General features: G+C 43.8%; 1 protein-coding gene across 2 annotated transcripts; it reads right to left on the bottom strand.

Annotated features, from left to right (window-relative positions):
- Positions 1-2,235: 2,235 nt before the first annotated feature.
- LOC109761016 (uncharacterized) lies at positions 2,236-12,599 on the bottom strand. 2 transcript variants are annotated; one of them, XM_020319810.3, is made up of 4 exons: positions 11,567-12,599; positions 9,605-11,479; positions 9,470-9,525; positions 2,236-2,629 (listed from the first exon to the last, which is right to left on the bottom strand). In XM_020319810.3, the coding sequence occupies exons 2-3, from the start codon at positions 10,761-10,763 to the stop codon at positions 9,473-9,475; spliced, it is 1,212 nt and encodes a 403-aa protein (XP_020175399.1). In that variant the 5' UTR covers positions 10,764-11,479; positions 11,567-12,599; the 3' UTR covers positions 2,236-2,629; positions 9,470-9,472. The 2 variants fall into 2 exon arrangements, with proteins under 2 accessions (XP_020175399.1, XP_020175400.1); XM_020319811.3 differs by having other exon boundaries at positions 2,236-2,624.
- Positions 12,600-13,643: the final 1,044 nt, after the last annotated feature.

The following is a 13,643-nucleotide window of genomic DNA, read 5'->3' as shown; positions in this document are numbered from 1 at the left end:
CAAACCTTCACCCTTCCTCCGCCCATCAACCATCGATTTGGGGTCGTCAACCGCTGGCCAGGTTCTAGCGCTGGTGGACGCTCTCACAACTATCCGTGCCCACAGGCAGTGGGGGCTCCAGTCGCTTGGCTACTACCCTATCTGCCGCCTGGTGCACTCCATCCAGGCTACTAGTGCTGGGGGGGGGGGGGGGCTTTCTCTCGGTCGGGGCACCAGATCCGGCAGCTGACTGTCTGCCCTCTCTCTGTGTCTGTGTGTGTATGTGTGGAAGCCTCGGGCTTGGGGTCTGTGCACAGCGGCAAACAACCCCTTTCTCCTCTTCTTGTGTGCATGATCTCCAAGTACAGCCGTGGAGGGTTGTGGATCAGGGTGGACACGGTCCGAGCCGGTCCGGTTCCGGTCTGAGCCGTCGTTTGGACCGGCCGCCGGCGGTCCGGTCCGGACCGGACCGAGCAGTGCAGCGGTCCCGATTTCGGGGACCGGACCGGCAGACGCAAAGCTCGGTGCGGACCGTCGATCCCCACGGTCCTGACGACATACAGTCACTGCCATGTAGGCCCAGGCTGTCGGAGCGGTAGTCGGCGCAGCAGCACGGTGGTCGGAGACGGACCTGATGCGCGGCGGGACGGCGGCGCGAGGGAGAGAGACGGAGAGGCACGGCCGCGCGGGGGAGAGGGGAGGAACAGCCGCGCAAGGGAGCGGCGGCGCGAGGCAGAGGCACGGCGGCCGGCGGCGCTTCCTGGTGACTAGTCCAGTCCGCTGGTGGAAGGAGCGGCGGCGGCGCGGTGCGTCCTGGTGGAAGCTGGAAGGAGCCGAACGGGATGCGGGATGCGTTTAGGTCACGCACACCCGCACGATCTATATGTGATGCGTGATGGGCTCTCCTGATTAGCTCTAATTGGGCTGGGCCATCGGTCCTCCGAGCCGGACCGAGCTAAGACCGGACCGGACCGGTCGATTTTTGGGCCGAAATTGCCAGCTCGGACCGGCCAGTTTTCCTAGCGGGCTGGGACCGATCGGTTCGGTCCTGGTTGGTCCACGAGTGGGCCCAAAAGCCCGCTCGCTACGTCCAGGCTGAGTTGTGGATGAGCGGGTACCTCCGTGTGCGGACCGGTCTCTGGCTAGATCCGGTCAGATTGGGAGCCAGGGGCCTGGTGTGCGCTGGGCTCTCCGCTGGATGTGGATTGCGCATTGAGGTGCTGGTCTTCCCCGCGTGCAGTGGCCGGCTGGCCGGACTACGGTCCACCGCTTGGTGGTGGTGATCCAAATCCGATTGATCGGATGGTGGTGACTGCAAACTCTATTGCGGCGACTTGCTACGGCTCCTCCACAACGCCGGTGGTCATCGAAAGATCTTCGGGAGGGGGGGGGGTGTCATCTCTCCTGATCCAGTGGTTGAATTCAGCAATGAGATTCAAGTTGTGGACGATGGCTTGACGCGGAGGGATGGTGTGCAGTGGCGGTGGGCGCATCACATGTGGATGCTGAGATCGTGAAAAAGTGGTGGCGACATCACATGAACGACTTCAACGGTGGTGCTACTCGAGCACTCAGTCTCGAGCTTTGGGGCGAAAGCCTAGATCCCGAGTTGGAGTGCCCTATTTGTCGCCTGGTGCACTCCATTAAACTGAAGAAGACGACACTCTCTGCCCTATCTGACAATGGCGATGGTTTTCTTATGTGATTAATTAGTTTGCTGAAGGCATTGCTCGGATATACCCGGATTGATTCTTATGGTGAAAACTTATATTCTAACCTTGTGGTTGGATCCGGCGACGAGGGCGCTTCAGCGTTGTTCCCATCATGAAGTCGCTACTGTTGAAGAATCTCGTCGTTCATGTGGTGCCATGAGATGGCTGAGGCGGTTATGATCATTGTTGTAGTTTGCTGATCGTATATATGATAGCTTTTTTTTTCATTTCCCCTGCCTACGCATTGCTTTGATCTTGGTCTTACATAACTTAGCAAGTTGTCGGCGTGCGTGTTTTCACATGTATGTGAGTTGATGTTGGCTGTGCATCCTATCTATGGAGAGACCAGTTGTGTGCTCATTGTGTAATTTATCTTCTTGAAGTTAGATTTTGAGCCTGTGAATTCTATGGAAAAAAATATGGAAAAAGTTCTGCACGAGATGCGGGTGGACTGATTATATATAGACTGTGAATTCTATAGATGATTTAACATTGAAGTATTGCCTATGTGTTATATCTGAATGAGACAAGGCTTTGCAGGCTAGAGTGCAGAGGCAAAATCAATAGACTTGGCTTTCCGAAATTCTCCAGCCACGGTCTAATGCACAAATTACATCAAAGTTTACATATTCATTCATACTGTTGCGTTGCCAAGAGCATGCAGTTGTCACAACACAAATTGACAAATCTCAGTAACAAACACAATGCAAACAGTTGGTCACACGGCATAACAACCTTAGAATTATATGGTCACACTAGACTAACTGAATACTTGAATAGAAAGCTGTCGTTCCTCTGAAACCAACAAACCGACCAGAAAGTTATTGTTCTCTGAAACCAAGTCGAAAGTTCAATACTTCAATCATACTCTCAAAACGCTCCAGCATTTCTCCACAGAAACTTGGCCATTATCCATGCAACTCCATGATTCATCTGCTCTGCAAAGTGGTCAAACGTTAGTGCTTTAGTCTGCCGCAGTAATAACGAGACAATGACTTCACATATGACGAGCTAATGGCATGGGCTCTATGTGGCAGACTGATCCTCTGAAGTAATGAATAAGGTGATATAATTACTAAGAGTGCATGTAAAGAATGCGCTGATCACAAGAAAGCTAAAATATTATAGATGCTCTAGCAACCTTCTTGATTCGACCTGAATTGAACTCAACCGCAAACAACCTGACCATTAAACTGAAGAAGACGACACTCTCTGGCTCTGGAGTGCTTAATTTGTTGCTTTAATCTGTGTGATTGTAAATATAGGCATGGAGCAGTTGGTATCATGCATGTGCATACTCTGAATACATGATCTGAATATGTCTACAAAAAAGGTAGAACCATATATACTATCCGAAATCATGGAGGGTGGAGTTAGAAACCCTATTTTACTTTTTATTTTTGTCAGTAGTAAAGCATATTCTATTTCCAGTTTTTATGTTTCATCCCCTATTTTTAATTTCTTGCCATGTGGGTGCAGGCAATCCAGTGGTAGTCTGTACCCGGGAAAAAGCAGAATATTTGATGGAACAACAGGCGACCCCTTTGAGCAACCGAGACTCCATGCTCTTAAGTACTCCCCCCTAGTATTTTTGTATAGTAGACACAATTTGGTAGCTTTGTTTGGGCAGATTACTTCCAACTGGCCAGGTAATTTGTAGTTTAATTAGTTCCGGCCATCTTGGGTGCTCACTTGGAGAAACACAACACTGAAATTCAGTGACTGATAGTAAATTTGGTATGTGGGTCTATGATTTCGAAAGGGACAAAATAATGATTAGAACCATGTTTGATCTAAAAACACAAAGAACTCTATATCACTTCCCTTAACTTCCAAAATAACTGCCAAAGCATGATGGAATTTGTTTCACTTCTAATTGTCAAGCAGATAAGTTCTACTAGTTGTCAGCCTTCTTTTTTGTAACAAAGTAAGCATTTCAAGCTGGTTGTCCTTAAACCTTTCATGTCATCCACTTATCTGCAGATTAAGTGTCTGCTTATTTTACTTGTCAATGCAGGGTTATGAAAGATTCCGGGTTGTAAGAATTGCTGTTTTTGGAGATGGACCGTACATGTGCGTCATTGTTCAACTGCTAACTATTTGCTGTTTTCAGTATTGAAGGAATCTGGAGCACTTTCATCTTCCTGTCCATATATATAGATAAACCTGCATCTGTCTTGAGTCCATTAAGAAAATGAAGCCTTTAAGATTGACTTCTGTTGCGCTTATCAAAATTCCATTTGTGTACTATTGTTTCCAAAATTTGCTGCACTATTTTTACGAAACATAAATTATTATATTTGTAGGCTTGAATACTTTGCATCAAAAAGATTGAACTCCACTTTGGTTTTCGATATCCCTACTCATATCCATCACAAGTTGTAGTTTGATTTATCCGATGAGAGCAAGCGACCACCATTTGTAGTCAGTACCAAGAAAATTGCAGATTACCACCTTATGTATGTCCCTTACAGATAAAAAAACTATTCAGCGGACTTGCCATGCCTAGACTAATTTTATGTGCACCAACGCAAAAAATAATTAAACTCAATTGCGCAGCTATTATAATAAAAATAATTAATCTTATTTGCACCGACGTAAAAATAATTAAACTCAGTTGCTACACTTCACCTATTATGGTTCTTTATGTTCAAAATAAAAAGGATGTTGATTTGAGGTAATTTCAATGTGTCTGCATATGTTGTGTATATAAGGAAGCAGGAGAAAACAAACAATACTAACAAACTTATAGTAAGTTAATATTGTACCTCATATTTGATTAGTTAGCTTCTTGGTTTTGCTGATGAATATGTGGAATTACAATGATTTGCATTCTGTAGAAAACAACTCCCTTAAACTGGCTATATGTCTAATATACAGAAAAGTTTAACCCTGGTTTTCCAAGATGTCTTAAGGAGCTGTGGTACGTTTAGTAGTCTAGGTCCCAAACTTTTTTGTGCCCCTAAAAATAGGAACAGATATCTTAATTAGTAATGTATGTAATATAGATTTAAAAATCTTTTATATATTTAGAATTTTGTTTTCCAAAGTAAACTGCGAGCACAAAATTATTAACTTGAGGTAAGTACAGCAAGGGAATGGTTCTTGTCATATTAACTATTCTAGAATGTACATTTTACACTTCTGTTTTATCAGAATCCATCGATCGAGTATCCATGATCCTTTGCTCAGTGATAATTTCATCAAGCTAGCATACAATGAACCATGCAAATCAACAATTTATGTGCATAAGAGATGATTCCCATGAGAGGTGGTTCCATTGATGCATGGAGTCAATTGGACAATTGAGGAGAGCCAACAAAGATTGGGAGCAAACCTTGAACATAGAAGTATTAACTCAAGAAAGATATAAGTACGGCAAGGGAGCACACTCTTTGTTTGTAAGTACATGACGTTATATACACCGACATGTTCTCCAGTATGAATATTTGACCATAACTTTTAGGCTAATGTCTGCAAAAGATAATGAAAATGCATGTGTTGCAAATATTTTTCACTCAAAATCCATTTGCTCGATTATTCTGTGTGCATGAGTTGTGGGTCGTTCTTATGCAATATAAAGTTGATATATATAAAATGAATTCTGCTCTAGCAAAACCGATATTTATATCTGTACATGGAATTAATAAGATTCCGTACACTTACCATTATGGATAATATATCTATGCCACGGAATTAAAAATTGGAGGCAAGCAAGCTGGCATGTCATTTTGTGAATAATTGATATTAAATCAATATGCTGAGATTAGTTGGAATAATAGCACAAACAATATTTATTTTTGCAACATATTATATCATCATGTAGGATCGAAGTTCAGATCACCAAGCAGATCGACCATGGGTTTTTTATTTTCTATTTGCACACAAATTATGGCCGCATGCATCTTTCGGATGCAGAGGCCGGGGGTGATCCTCCTTTTTCAAAAAATAAAAATAAAAAATTGCACACAGATGAAGTTTGAACCTCGAGTAGATTGATTCGTCATTTGTACTAAACCAATAGATTATCAGTTAGTGAAGTTCGCTAGACCTAGCACTATGGAAAACATATTGACCCTGCGAGTCACATGTATATGGTATTACACCAGTACATGACTTTGAAGCTTAGTAAATGTCATAGTAGAAGTCCTTGTTCAAGCAGTTGTTAGCTCTAAGGTAGACATTAAACTAAATCACAAGATGATTGGTACTTTGTACATGATATTAGACCAGTACATGTGATATCACGTATGAGGCCACTGAATTTCCAGAAAATAGCAGGCCACTCGATTGTACACCTTTTTTTGCGTATAACACTTGTACATGTGAAAGCATTACACTATTGTGATACTACATGAGCACAAAAATAATTAAATTCAACTGCTTAGCTATTATAATTAAGAATATGCAAGTCATGTGTCATCACTTGCCACACTTCATTATTATGGTTCTTTCTGTTCAAAATAAAAAGGATGTTGATTTGAGGTAATTTCAATGTGTATGTATATGTTGTATAAGGAAGCAGGGGGAAACAAACAATGCTAACAAACTGATGCAGTAAGTTAATATTTGGACCTCATATTTGAATAGTGAGCTTCTTGGTTTTGCCGATGAATATGTGGTATTACAAAGATTTGCATTCTGTAGAAGACAACTCCCTTAAACTGGCTATGTCTAATAAACAGAATACTATCACATTGGTTTTCCAAGATGTCTTAATTAAGGAGCTTTGATACATTTAGCAGTCTAGGTCCCAAACTTTTTTGTGCCCCTAAAATAGAAATTGATATATTAATTAATTAGTAATGCATGTAATATACATTTAAAAAAATCTTATGTATATTTAGAATTTTGTTTTTGAAAGTAAACTTTGAACACAAAATTATTAACTTTGAGGTAAATATAAGTACAACAAGTTCTTAACTATTCTAGGATGTACAATTTAGACTTCTTCTGTTTTATTAGAATCCATCGATTGAGTATCGATGATTCTTTGCTCAGTAATAATTTCATCAAGCTAGCATACAATGAACCATGCAAATCAACAATTTTTGTGCATAAGAGATGATCCCAGTGAGAGGTGGTGCCATTGATGCATGTTGTCGATTGGACAATCGAGGAGAGTCAACAAAGATTGGGAATAAACCTTTAACATAGAAGTATTAACTCAAGGAAAATATAAGTATGGCAAGGGAACACACTTTTTGTTTGTAAATACATGACGTTATATACACCGGCACATTCTCGAGTGTGCATATGTGACCATATGTCCGTAAAAAATAATGAAAATGCATGTGATGCAAATATTTTTGATTCAAAATCCAGCTACTCGATTATTCTGTGTGCATGAGTTGTGGGTCATTCTTATGCAATATAAAGTTGATACATATAATGAAATTCTGAGTTAGAGGAACATCTAACATTGTACATGATATAATATAATATTGGGTCTTTCTTGGGCACATCTAGATGTGCCCTAGTTATTGCACATCTAAGTGACAATCAAACATAAAAAGAAAAGGAAAAAAGAAAAAGAAAAAAGTAAATACCCGCATGAATCTTCATGTAAGATCATTGACATAGAATTTAGATGTGCTATAGAATTAAAAATTGGAGGTGAGCAAGCTGGCATGTCATTTTCAGAATATTTGATATTAAATCAATATAATGAGATTAGTTGGAATAATAGGAGAAACAATAGTTTTTTTCTTCAAGATATTATATCATCATGTAGGATTGAATTTAAGATCACCAACCAGACTATGTTTTTTTTATGTCCTATTTGTACATAGATTGAACTCTGAACCTCGAGTAGATCGATTCGTCATTTGTACTGATCCAATAGATTATCACTTAGTCGAGTTCACTTGACCTAGCACTATGGAAAACATATTGGCCCTGCCGGTCACATGTATATGATATTACACCAGTACATGAATTCGAAGGTTTGTAAATGTTATAGTAGAAGTCCTTGTTCAGGCGGTTGTTGGCTCTAAGGTAGACACCAAAGTAAATCACGAGATGATTCGTATTGTGTACAAGATATTAGACCAGTATGCATGATATCAACTAAGAGGCCACTGGATTCCCAAAAAAAAATAGCAGGTCACTTGATTGTACATGTGAAAGCATTACGCTATTGTGATATTACATGAGCGCAAAGAGTTAAAGTTTGCATCATGAGATGACCATTTCGATCTTCTTAATGAGCCGGGAAATTGTTTGGCATGGTATTAGATGTACATAGAATTTATATTTGGTTCATAAGTGAGCCAATCCTTGTTAATCAGGGTAATTTTGATATGTGGGTCTATGATTTTGAAAGGTAAAAATAAGGATTTGAACCGTGTTTGATCTAAAACCACGAAGTTTCCTTTCCTTAACTTCCAAAGTAACTGCCAAAGCATGCTGGAATTTGTTTCACTATAATTGTCAAGCAGATAAGTACTACTAGTTGTCGGTCCTTTTTTTATTTAACAAAGCAAGCATTTCAAGCTGGCTGTGCTTAAACCTTTCATATACATCCACTTGTCTGCAGATTAAGTGTGTTTGCTTATTTTACTTGTCAATGCAGGGTTATGGAAGGTTCCGGGTTGTAAGAATTGCAATTTTCAGTATTGAAAGAACATATTCTGGAGCACTTTATTGTTGCTGTCCATATATTGATAAACCTGCATCTCTCTTGAGTTTCTTATACCATTAAGAAACTGAAGCCTTTAACATCAACTTATGTTCCAATTATCAAAATTCCACTTCTATACTATTAATTGTTTCCAAAATTTGCTGCACTTATTTTACCAAATATAAATCGTTATATTATTAACCTTTTTGGTTTTGGATATCCGTACCTATTTCCATCATAAGTTGCAAGCTGACAGATTTATCTGATGAGAGCAAAGCGGCCACCGTTTGTAGTCAGTACCAAGAAAATTGTGGCTTACCACGATGACACACTCAAGCAAGCTCTCTGCTTTCAGCTGTAAATAGGACTTACTTGGAGGATTGCACGATATTTTGGAATAGATATAATGTCTCATATCAAGCTTATCATTCTTCTAATCATGAAATGTTTTTAAGAACTTGGTACCATTTCTAGCATGTTATCATAGCAGCAGTTCCTCTTGCATAAGCATTCTAATCTTTACTCAAAATCGCAATAAATTTGTTACTTGCACATGCCTTATGTGGCGTCATTCTACTTGATTTAATTTACTAACCGCCTTAGTTACTATGTCGTGTCTTCTAGTCAACAGCTGGTCCCAATACTATTCTAACAATTTGATATTTTATGAATCTTCCAGTCATTTGATTATCGCCGCTAATGAGCTATAGTGACGACATCACTGCTTACAAAATCCTCGCTGGTCAGCTAATCGTGTTGATGCTGCAGTAAACACACTATCATCCATATCTTTCATGAACTACTTGCTAGTTTAATTGACCACGTCAGTCTTAGTTAAAGAAAACTCTTTTTGTCCGGGGCTTGACCATCGGTACTTTTCAGGTTTTACCGCACTTGATTTTTTTTATTTAAAGGTCCATTGTACTTCTGTACCCAAGAATGATGTTTAGCAAACAAGTTTTGTGATCAGACTGAAATGTACATTTCTCATACCAATTATTCAAGCCAGGCTGCTAGCAGTTGTTAATATGTTTCTGCCATGTTATCTAACCCATGTCAGAGATTAACCAAATAGAGCCTACTGGATTAGAGACCCTAGTGGAACTAATCCCTTGCCATATGGTATGGTAAAATAAGACATTAAACAAAATCTTACCATTCAAACTGGCGGCCGGTTCACTTGTATGATTTTGATTGCAGTGGCAGCATGCTCTGAAAAGGCAAAATAGTATAAATAAGAAAGCAAACATATGAAAGTTTACACGTCTAAATTAAAGAAGCTATATAGTACCTCGAGTGTAGAAGCTCATATAGGGAATGACTGGCTCGAAGGTCTTTCCGTTTATTTTCTTGGTTCGGCCAGAGCAGACCTCAACTGTAAACAACCCATCTTCTGTATTTAGGAAGATGACACCGGCACCTTTCGCGAAACCAACCGGTGTGCATCTGCCATCCAAGAAGGGATTGCCTACCATCCACGAGAGGGCAGGAGGAGGGAGAATCTTTTCAAGCTCGATGGCCCTGCGTTGCCCCCTCGCCACAACTCCATTGGGACCAGCCTCCATTGACCACACAGAGAGTTTAGTCTCCTCCATGGCCGCAAATACCAGTGCACCGTCTTCCTCTCCCATGAGTATACCGCGCGCCTGGTCCTGCAAATTAATCAGTGAAAGTTCCTGCTCGCCTACATTGTACATCACCATTCTCATGCTCCAGTAGCCCCACTTGACGGCGAAGTAAACTTTCTTTCCCACAACCGCAGTGTGCCCACTCTCTTCAATGGCGTAGGGATGCATGACGCTGCCAAACGGATACGTCACGACGACATTCGGATTCTCAACCGAGACCATCTCGCTCCACTCAGTAGTCTCGGATGAGTAAACGAATGCGAACATGGTCTTCTCTACCATGTTGGAGCCGACGAAGGCCACGAGGAAGGGACCGTCATGGCAGCCCAGGTGGTCGCAGCCGTCCTTGGCGCACAGCACCGCGGTCATCCAGGTTACCTCCTCTCCAGCACAAAGAATCTCCAGTAGCTCGGAGCCGGCGGAAATCACCCGCTGGTTGTCGGTGATGGGGTCCCAAACGACGAAGTCAGTATCCTTCTCCTCGGGCGTGTAGAAGAGGACGCGGCCATGGCGGGAGTCGACCGCGTCCCAGTCGCGGCGCTCGCAAACGAGCGGGCAGAAGGGTCCGGTGGGGACGAATTGGGCGACATCGTGGCTCTCCTGAGATTTGTTGTGGAGGTAGCCCAATATCGGGGGAGTCCCGTGAAAGGCCCGGTAGGAGCGAAGGAAGGCGGGGTCGGAGATGATACCGAACAGGGTGGTGCAGACGGCGGAGGCGCGGACAAGGCTCGCCGGGTCACCCGGCGGGATGCGGAACAATATCTCGCGGATGGCGTCGTCGATCAGCGAGAGGAGGCTGGGTTGCGGCGGAGGCGAATTCATTGTGGCTGGGTGGAGGTTGTGGGGAGAGTCGCCCTATAGCTCTATCAGCGGTAGCGGTGGCGGAGGGTGGAAGCAGGGCGGCGCCGCGGCAGCAATAGCATGCGGGAGCCGTGCGCCCGCTGTTGAGTTGAAAAAGGGGCGCCGCCGCCGCTGCTTGCCTCGAACGAACAGGCAGCGAGTGTGGAGGACTGCGCTCACTTCTAGGGTTTTCGGTGGAACTGGGCTGCGCTATTTCTCGATGGGGCCCGTTCTGACAACAGTTAGAGATGCCGTCAGCGGCTCAGCACCTGATATGGGAAAGAGTAGTTTACTAAAGAGGAATTGGAGCCTGGAGGGAACCCTCCAAAAAAAATAAAAATAGTATACAGGGCGGGGGGGGGGGGGGGGGATTACACTGGCAGTAGTTTGAATCATTTGGTTTTTTTAGGGAAGTTTGAATCATTTGCTTGGTATTATATCTAATAATATATAGGAATTATGTGCGGGAACTGGGCAGTACTCTGCGCCGGCGCGCCGGCTCAAATTTGGGCCGGTCGTTGCGCTACCATCTGATTTGACCTACTAAACCTCCTCCCGTTCTTCCCTTCGCACAGGATCTGAAAAAAAAGAAGTCAACAACCGGCCGGCGCGTTCCTCCCCTCGTCTCCCACGCTCGCCGGCGACCTGAGTCGCCCGTCGCCGCCTCCGCTCGTTGTCGTCATCGGCCACTGTGTTTCCTAGCAAGAAAAATCCCAACAAAAACAAAACATCATTGGTTTGCCGGCAGCAGCAAAAAACCATGCGGGTTCCAGCAAAAATTATACCCCGATGCAGCTATCATGCCGCTCCCAGTTCGATTGCCGCAACATCTCAGTTCCAGCAAAACAACTCACTGCTTCCAGCAAATTGCATCATAGATTCCAGCAAAAAATTGTCTCTTCCTAGTTCCAGCAAATTTGATCACAGGTTCCAGCAAATTGACTCACTAGTTCCAGCAAAGAAAAACACCGGTTGTAGCATCACACCGCCTGTCATCGCGGTGCTCGGGCGCACCACCGATTGCATCCCAAAAAAAAATCCATCCCCAGGTTCCAGCAAAAATTGTCACCGGTTGTAGCAAAAATTGATACGGTATGTAGCAAAACCAAGATAGCAAGTTGCAAATCTCCAGCAAAAACGATCGCCATTTCCAGCAAAAATCTCCGACGGTGGTAGCAAAACAAAACACCAGTTGTAGCATCACGCCGTTTGGGCGCAAAAAAATGCATCTCCTGCCGGGTCCAGCGCCCTCCACGAAGCCGACAGCAGCCCCGATGTTCACCGGTCCCAGCACCGAAACCTCGAGGGGTTCCAACGCTGGCAACCAACAGCCCCAACAACCGTCGGGCACAGAATCTTTCATGGGTTTGCTGCGGCAGCCACCTCTTCCCTTGGTACCATGGCTGTGAGAAGAGGTAGGTGAGGATATGTGTACCGTGAGGAGGAAAAAGGAAAGAGGTAGGAGATAAGGGAGAAGCAAGTGGGTGGACGAGAGCAGCCCAAGATGCGGCCTGGTCGAGCGATAGGATAAGGATCGAGAAGCTTCGCGAGGGGATCAACATTTGTGTAGGCTGTTTGATCGGGTTTCATCCGATGGCCCGCGCGCGTCTAGCTGAAAGTTCGGCCGACACGCCGGGTGTAAACTTTTACCTTTTTTTAGGGTCAAACGCTACTTTTATTATTTAGCTCATGTTCACATCGTTACAAATAACACCACTAATATAAACTGGAGGAAAATTAAATTAGGTTTCACAACACTTCTCATGCAGCCTTCCCTCGCCAGATTATGAGCCGCCTTGTTCGCTGATCTTCTAGACCAGGTCACCCGGTGTTCGTCTACACCCTTGAGTAGCTCCTTGATACCCTCAATTAGAGGGCCGAAACGCGACCTGTCACGATCATTATATTGAAGAAGTTGTACCACTCCCAGATTGTCCGTCTCCAGGGATATCTTCTCCGCAACAATTTCCATGGCAAGTTGGACTCCTCGCCTGCAAGCCAACAGTCCTGCATGTTCGGGAACCGTGACATTAGGGAAAAAGTGACAGGCCCCGACACGGAAAATGCCGTGATGGTTGCGAACAACCACTCCTCCACCAGCCCAAGCTCCTTCCTTCTTCATAGCTCCATCAACATTCACTTTTAGCCAATCAACATCCGGTAGACTCCAAGCCATGGTGGATGAGGTTGTAGCATTTCTAATCTTCGGTGTATGGGCTACCACCCACTCATCAAGAAGCATCCAGATTCTATTCACCATAGAACTAGTCTTTTCAATTTGTTACCCATCCCTGCAAGCATTTCTTGCCAGCCACATATGATATAAGGTCATAATCATGACAGCCTTCTCCCCCTCCTGTCTACCAAACCAATCAAGAAGCCAAAGACTCAAATTGGCTTGGGAATCAATATGCTTAGGAGGGATAAAATCGCATCCATTACCACGAGTTTCGAGCACCAGACTCCAGCATTCTTTGGCAAACGGACACCTCCAGAACCAGTGAAGAGCTGTCTCTTCCCGGTTACAAACGGCACAACGTATCCCTACCTTAATATTTCTTCTTTGAAGCTCCGCTCCAACAGCCAAGCCGTTCTTCAGGAGTCGCCACAGTGGATCTTCGCTTTGCCTGGAACCTCTGTATGCCAAAACTCATTCCATCATTGCCTCATGACAACAGTTGAAGAGCAGGTCAGGCTGTCCCGCTGCTGCTCCCGAAGTTGCATCTCTAGGTGGTACACGGAGCGGACAGTGAAACACCCATTTTTAATATAATTCCATGCAAGGTGATCATCTCGCCCACACCCCCTACAACCACTTGGCGAATATCTTCAAATCAGCTGAGTAAAACGCTCGATCCAGAA

The sequence above is a fragment of the Aegilops tauschii genome, chromosome 4, assembly GCF_002575655.3.
Source record: "Aegilops tauschii subsp. strangulata cultivar AL8/78 chromosome 4, Aet v6.0, whole genome shotgun sequence".
Classification (NCBI taxonomy): Eukaryota; Viridiplantae; Streptophyta; class Magnoliopsida; order Poales; family Poaceae; genus Aegilops; species Aegilops tauschii.
This window is presented reverse-complemented; position numbering and strand designations above follow the sequence as displayed.

Excerpts from the sequence above, each read along its gene's own strand:
- LOC109761016 (XM_020319810.3), bottom strand. The coding sequence starts at position 10,763 with ATGAATTCGCCTCCGCCGCAACCCAGCCTCCTCTCGCTGATCGACGAC. Across the intron at positions 9,526-9,604 it reads TATGAGCTTCTACACTCGAG|AGCATGCTGCCACTGCAATC; the intron begins GTACTATATAGC and ends TTGCCTTTTCAG.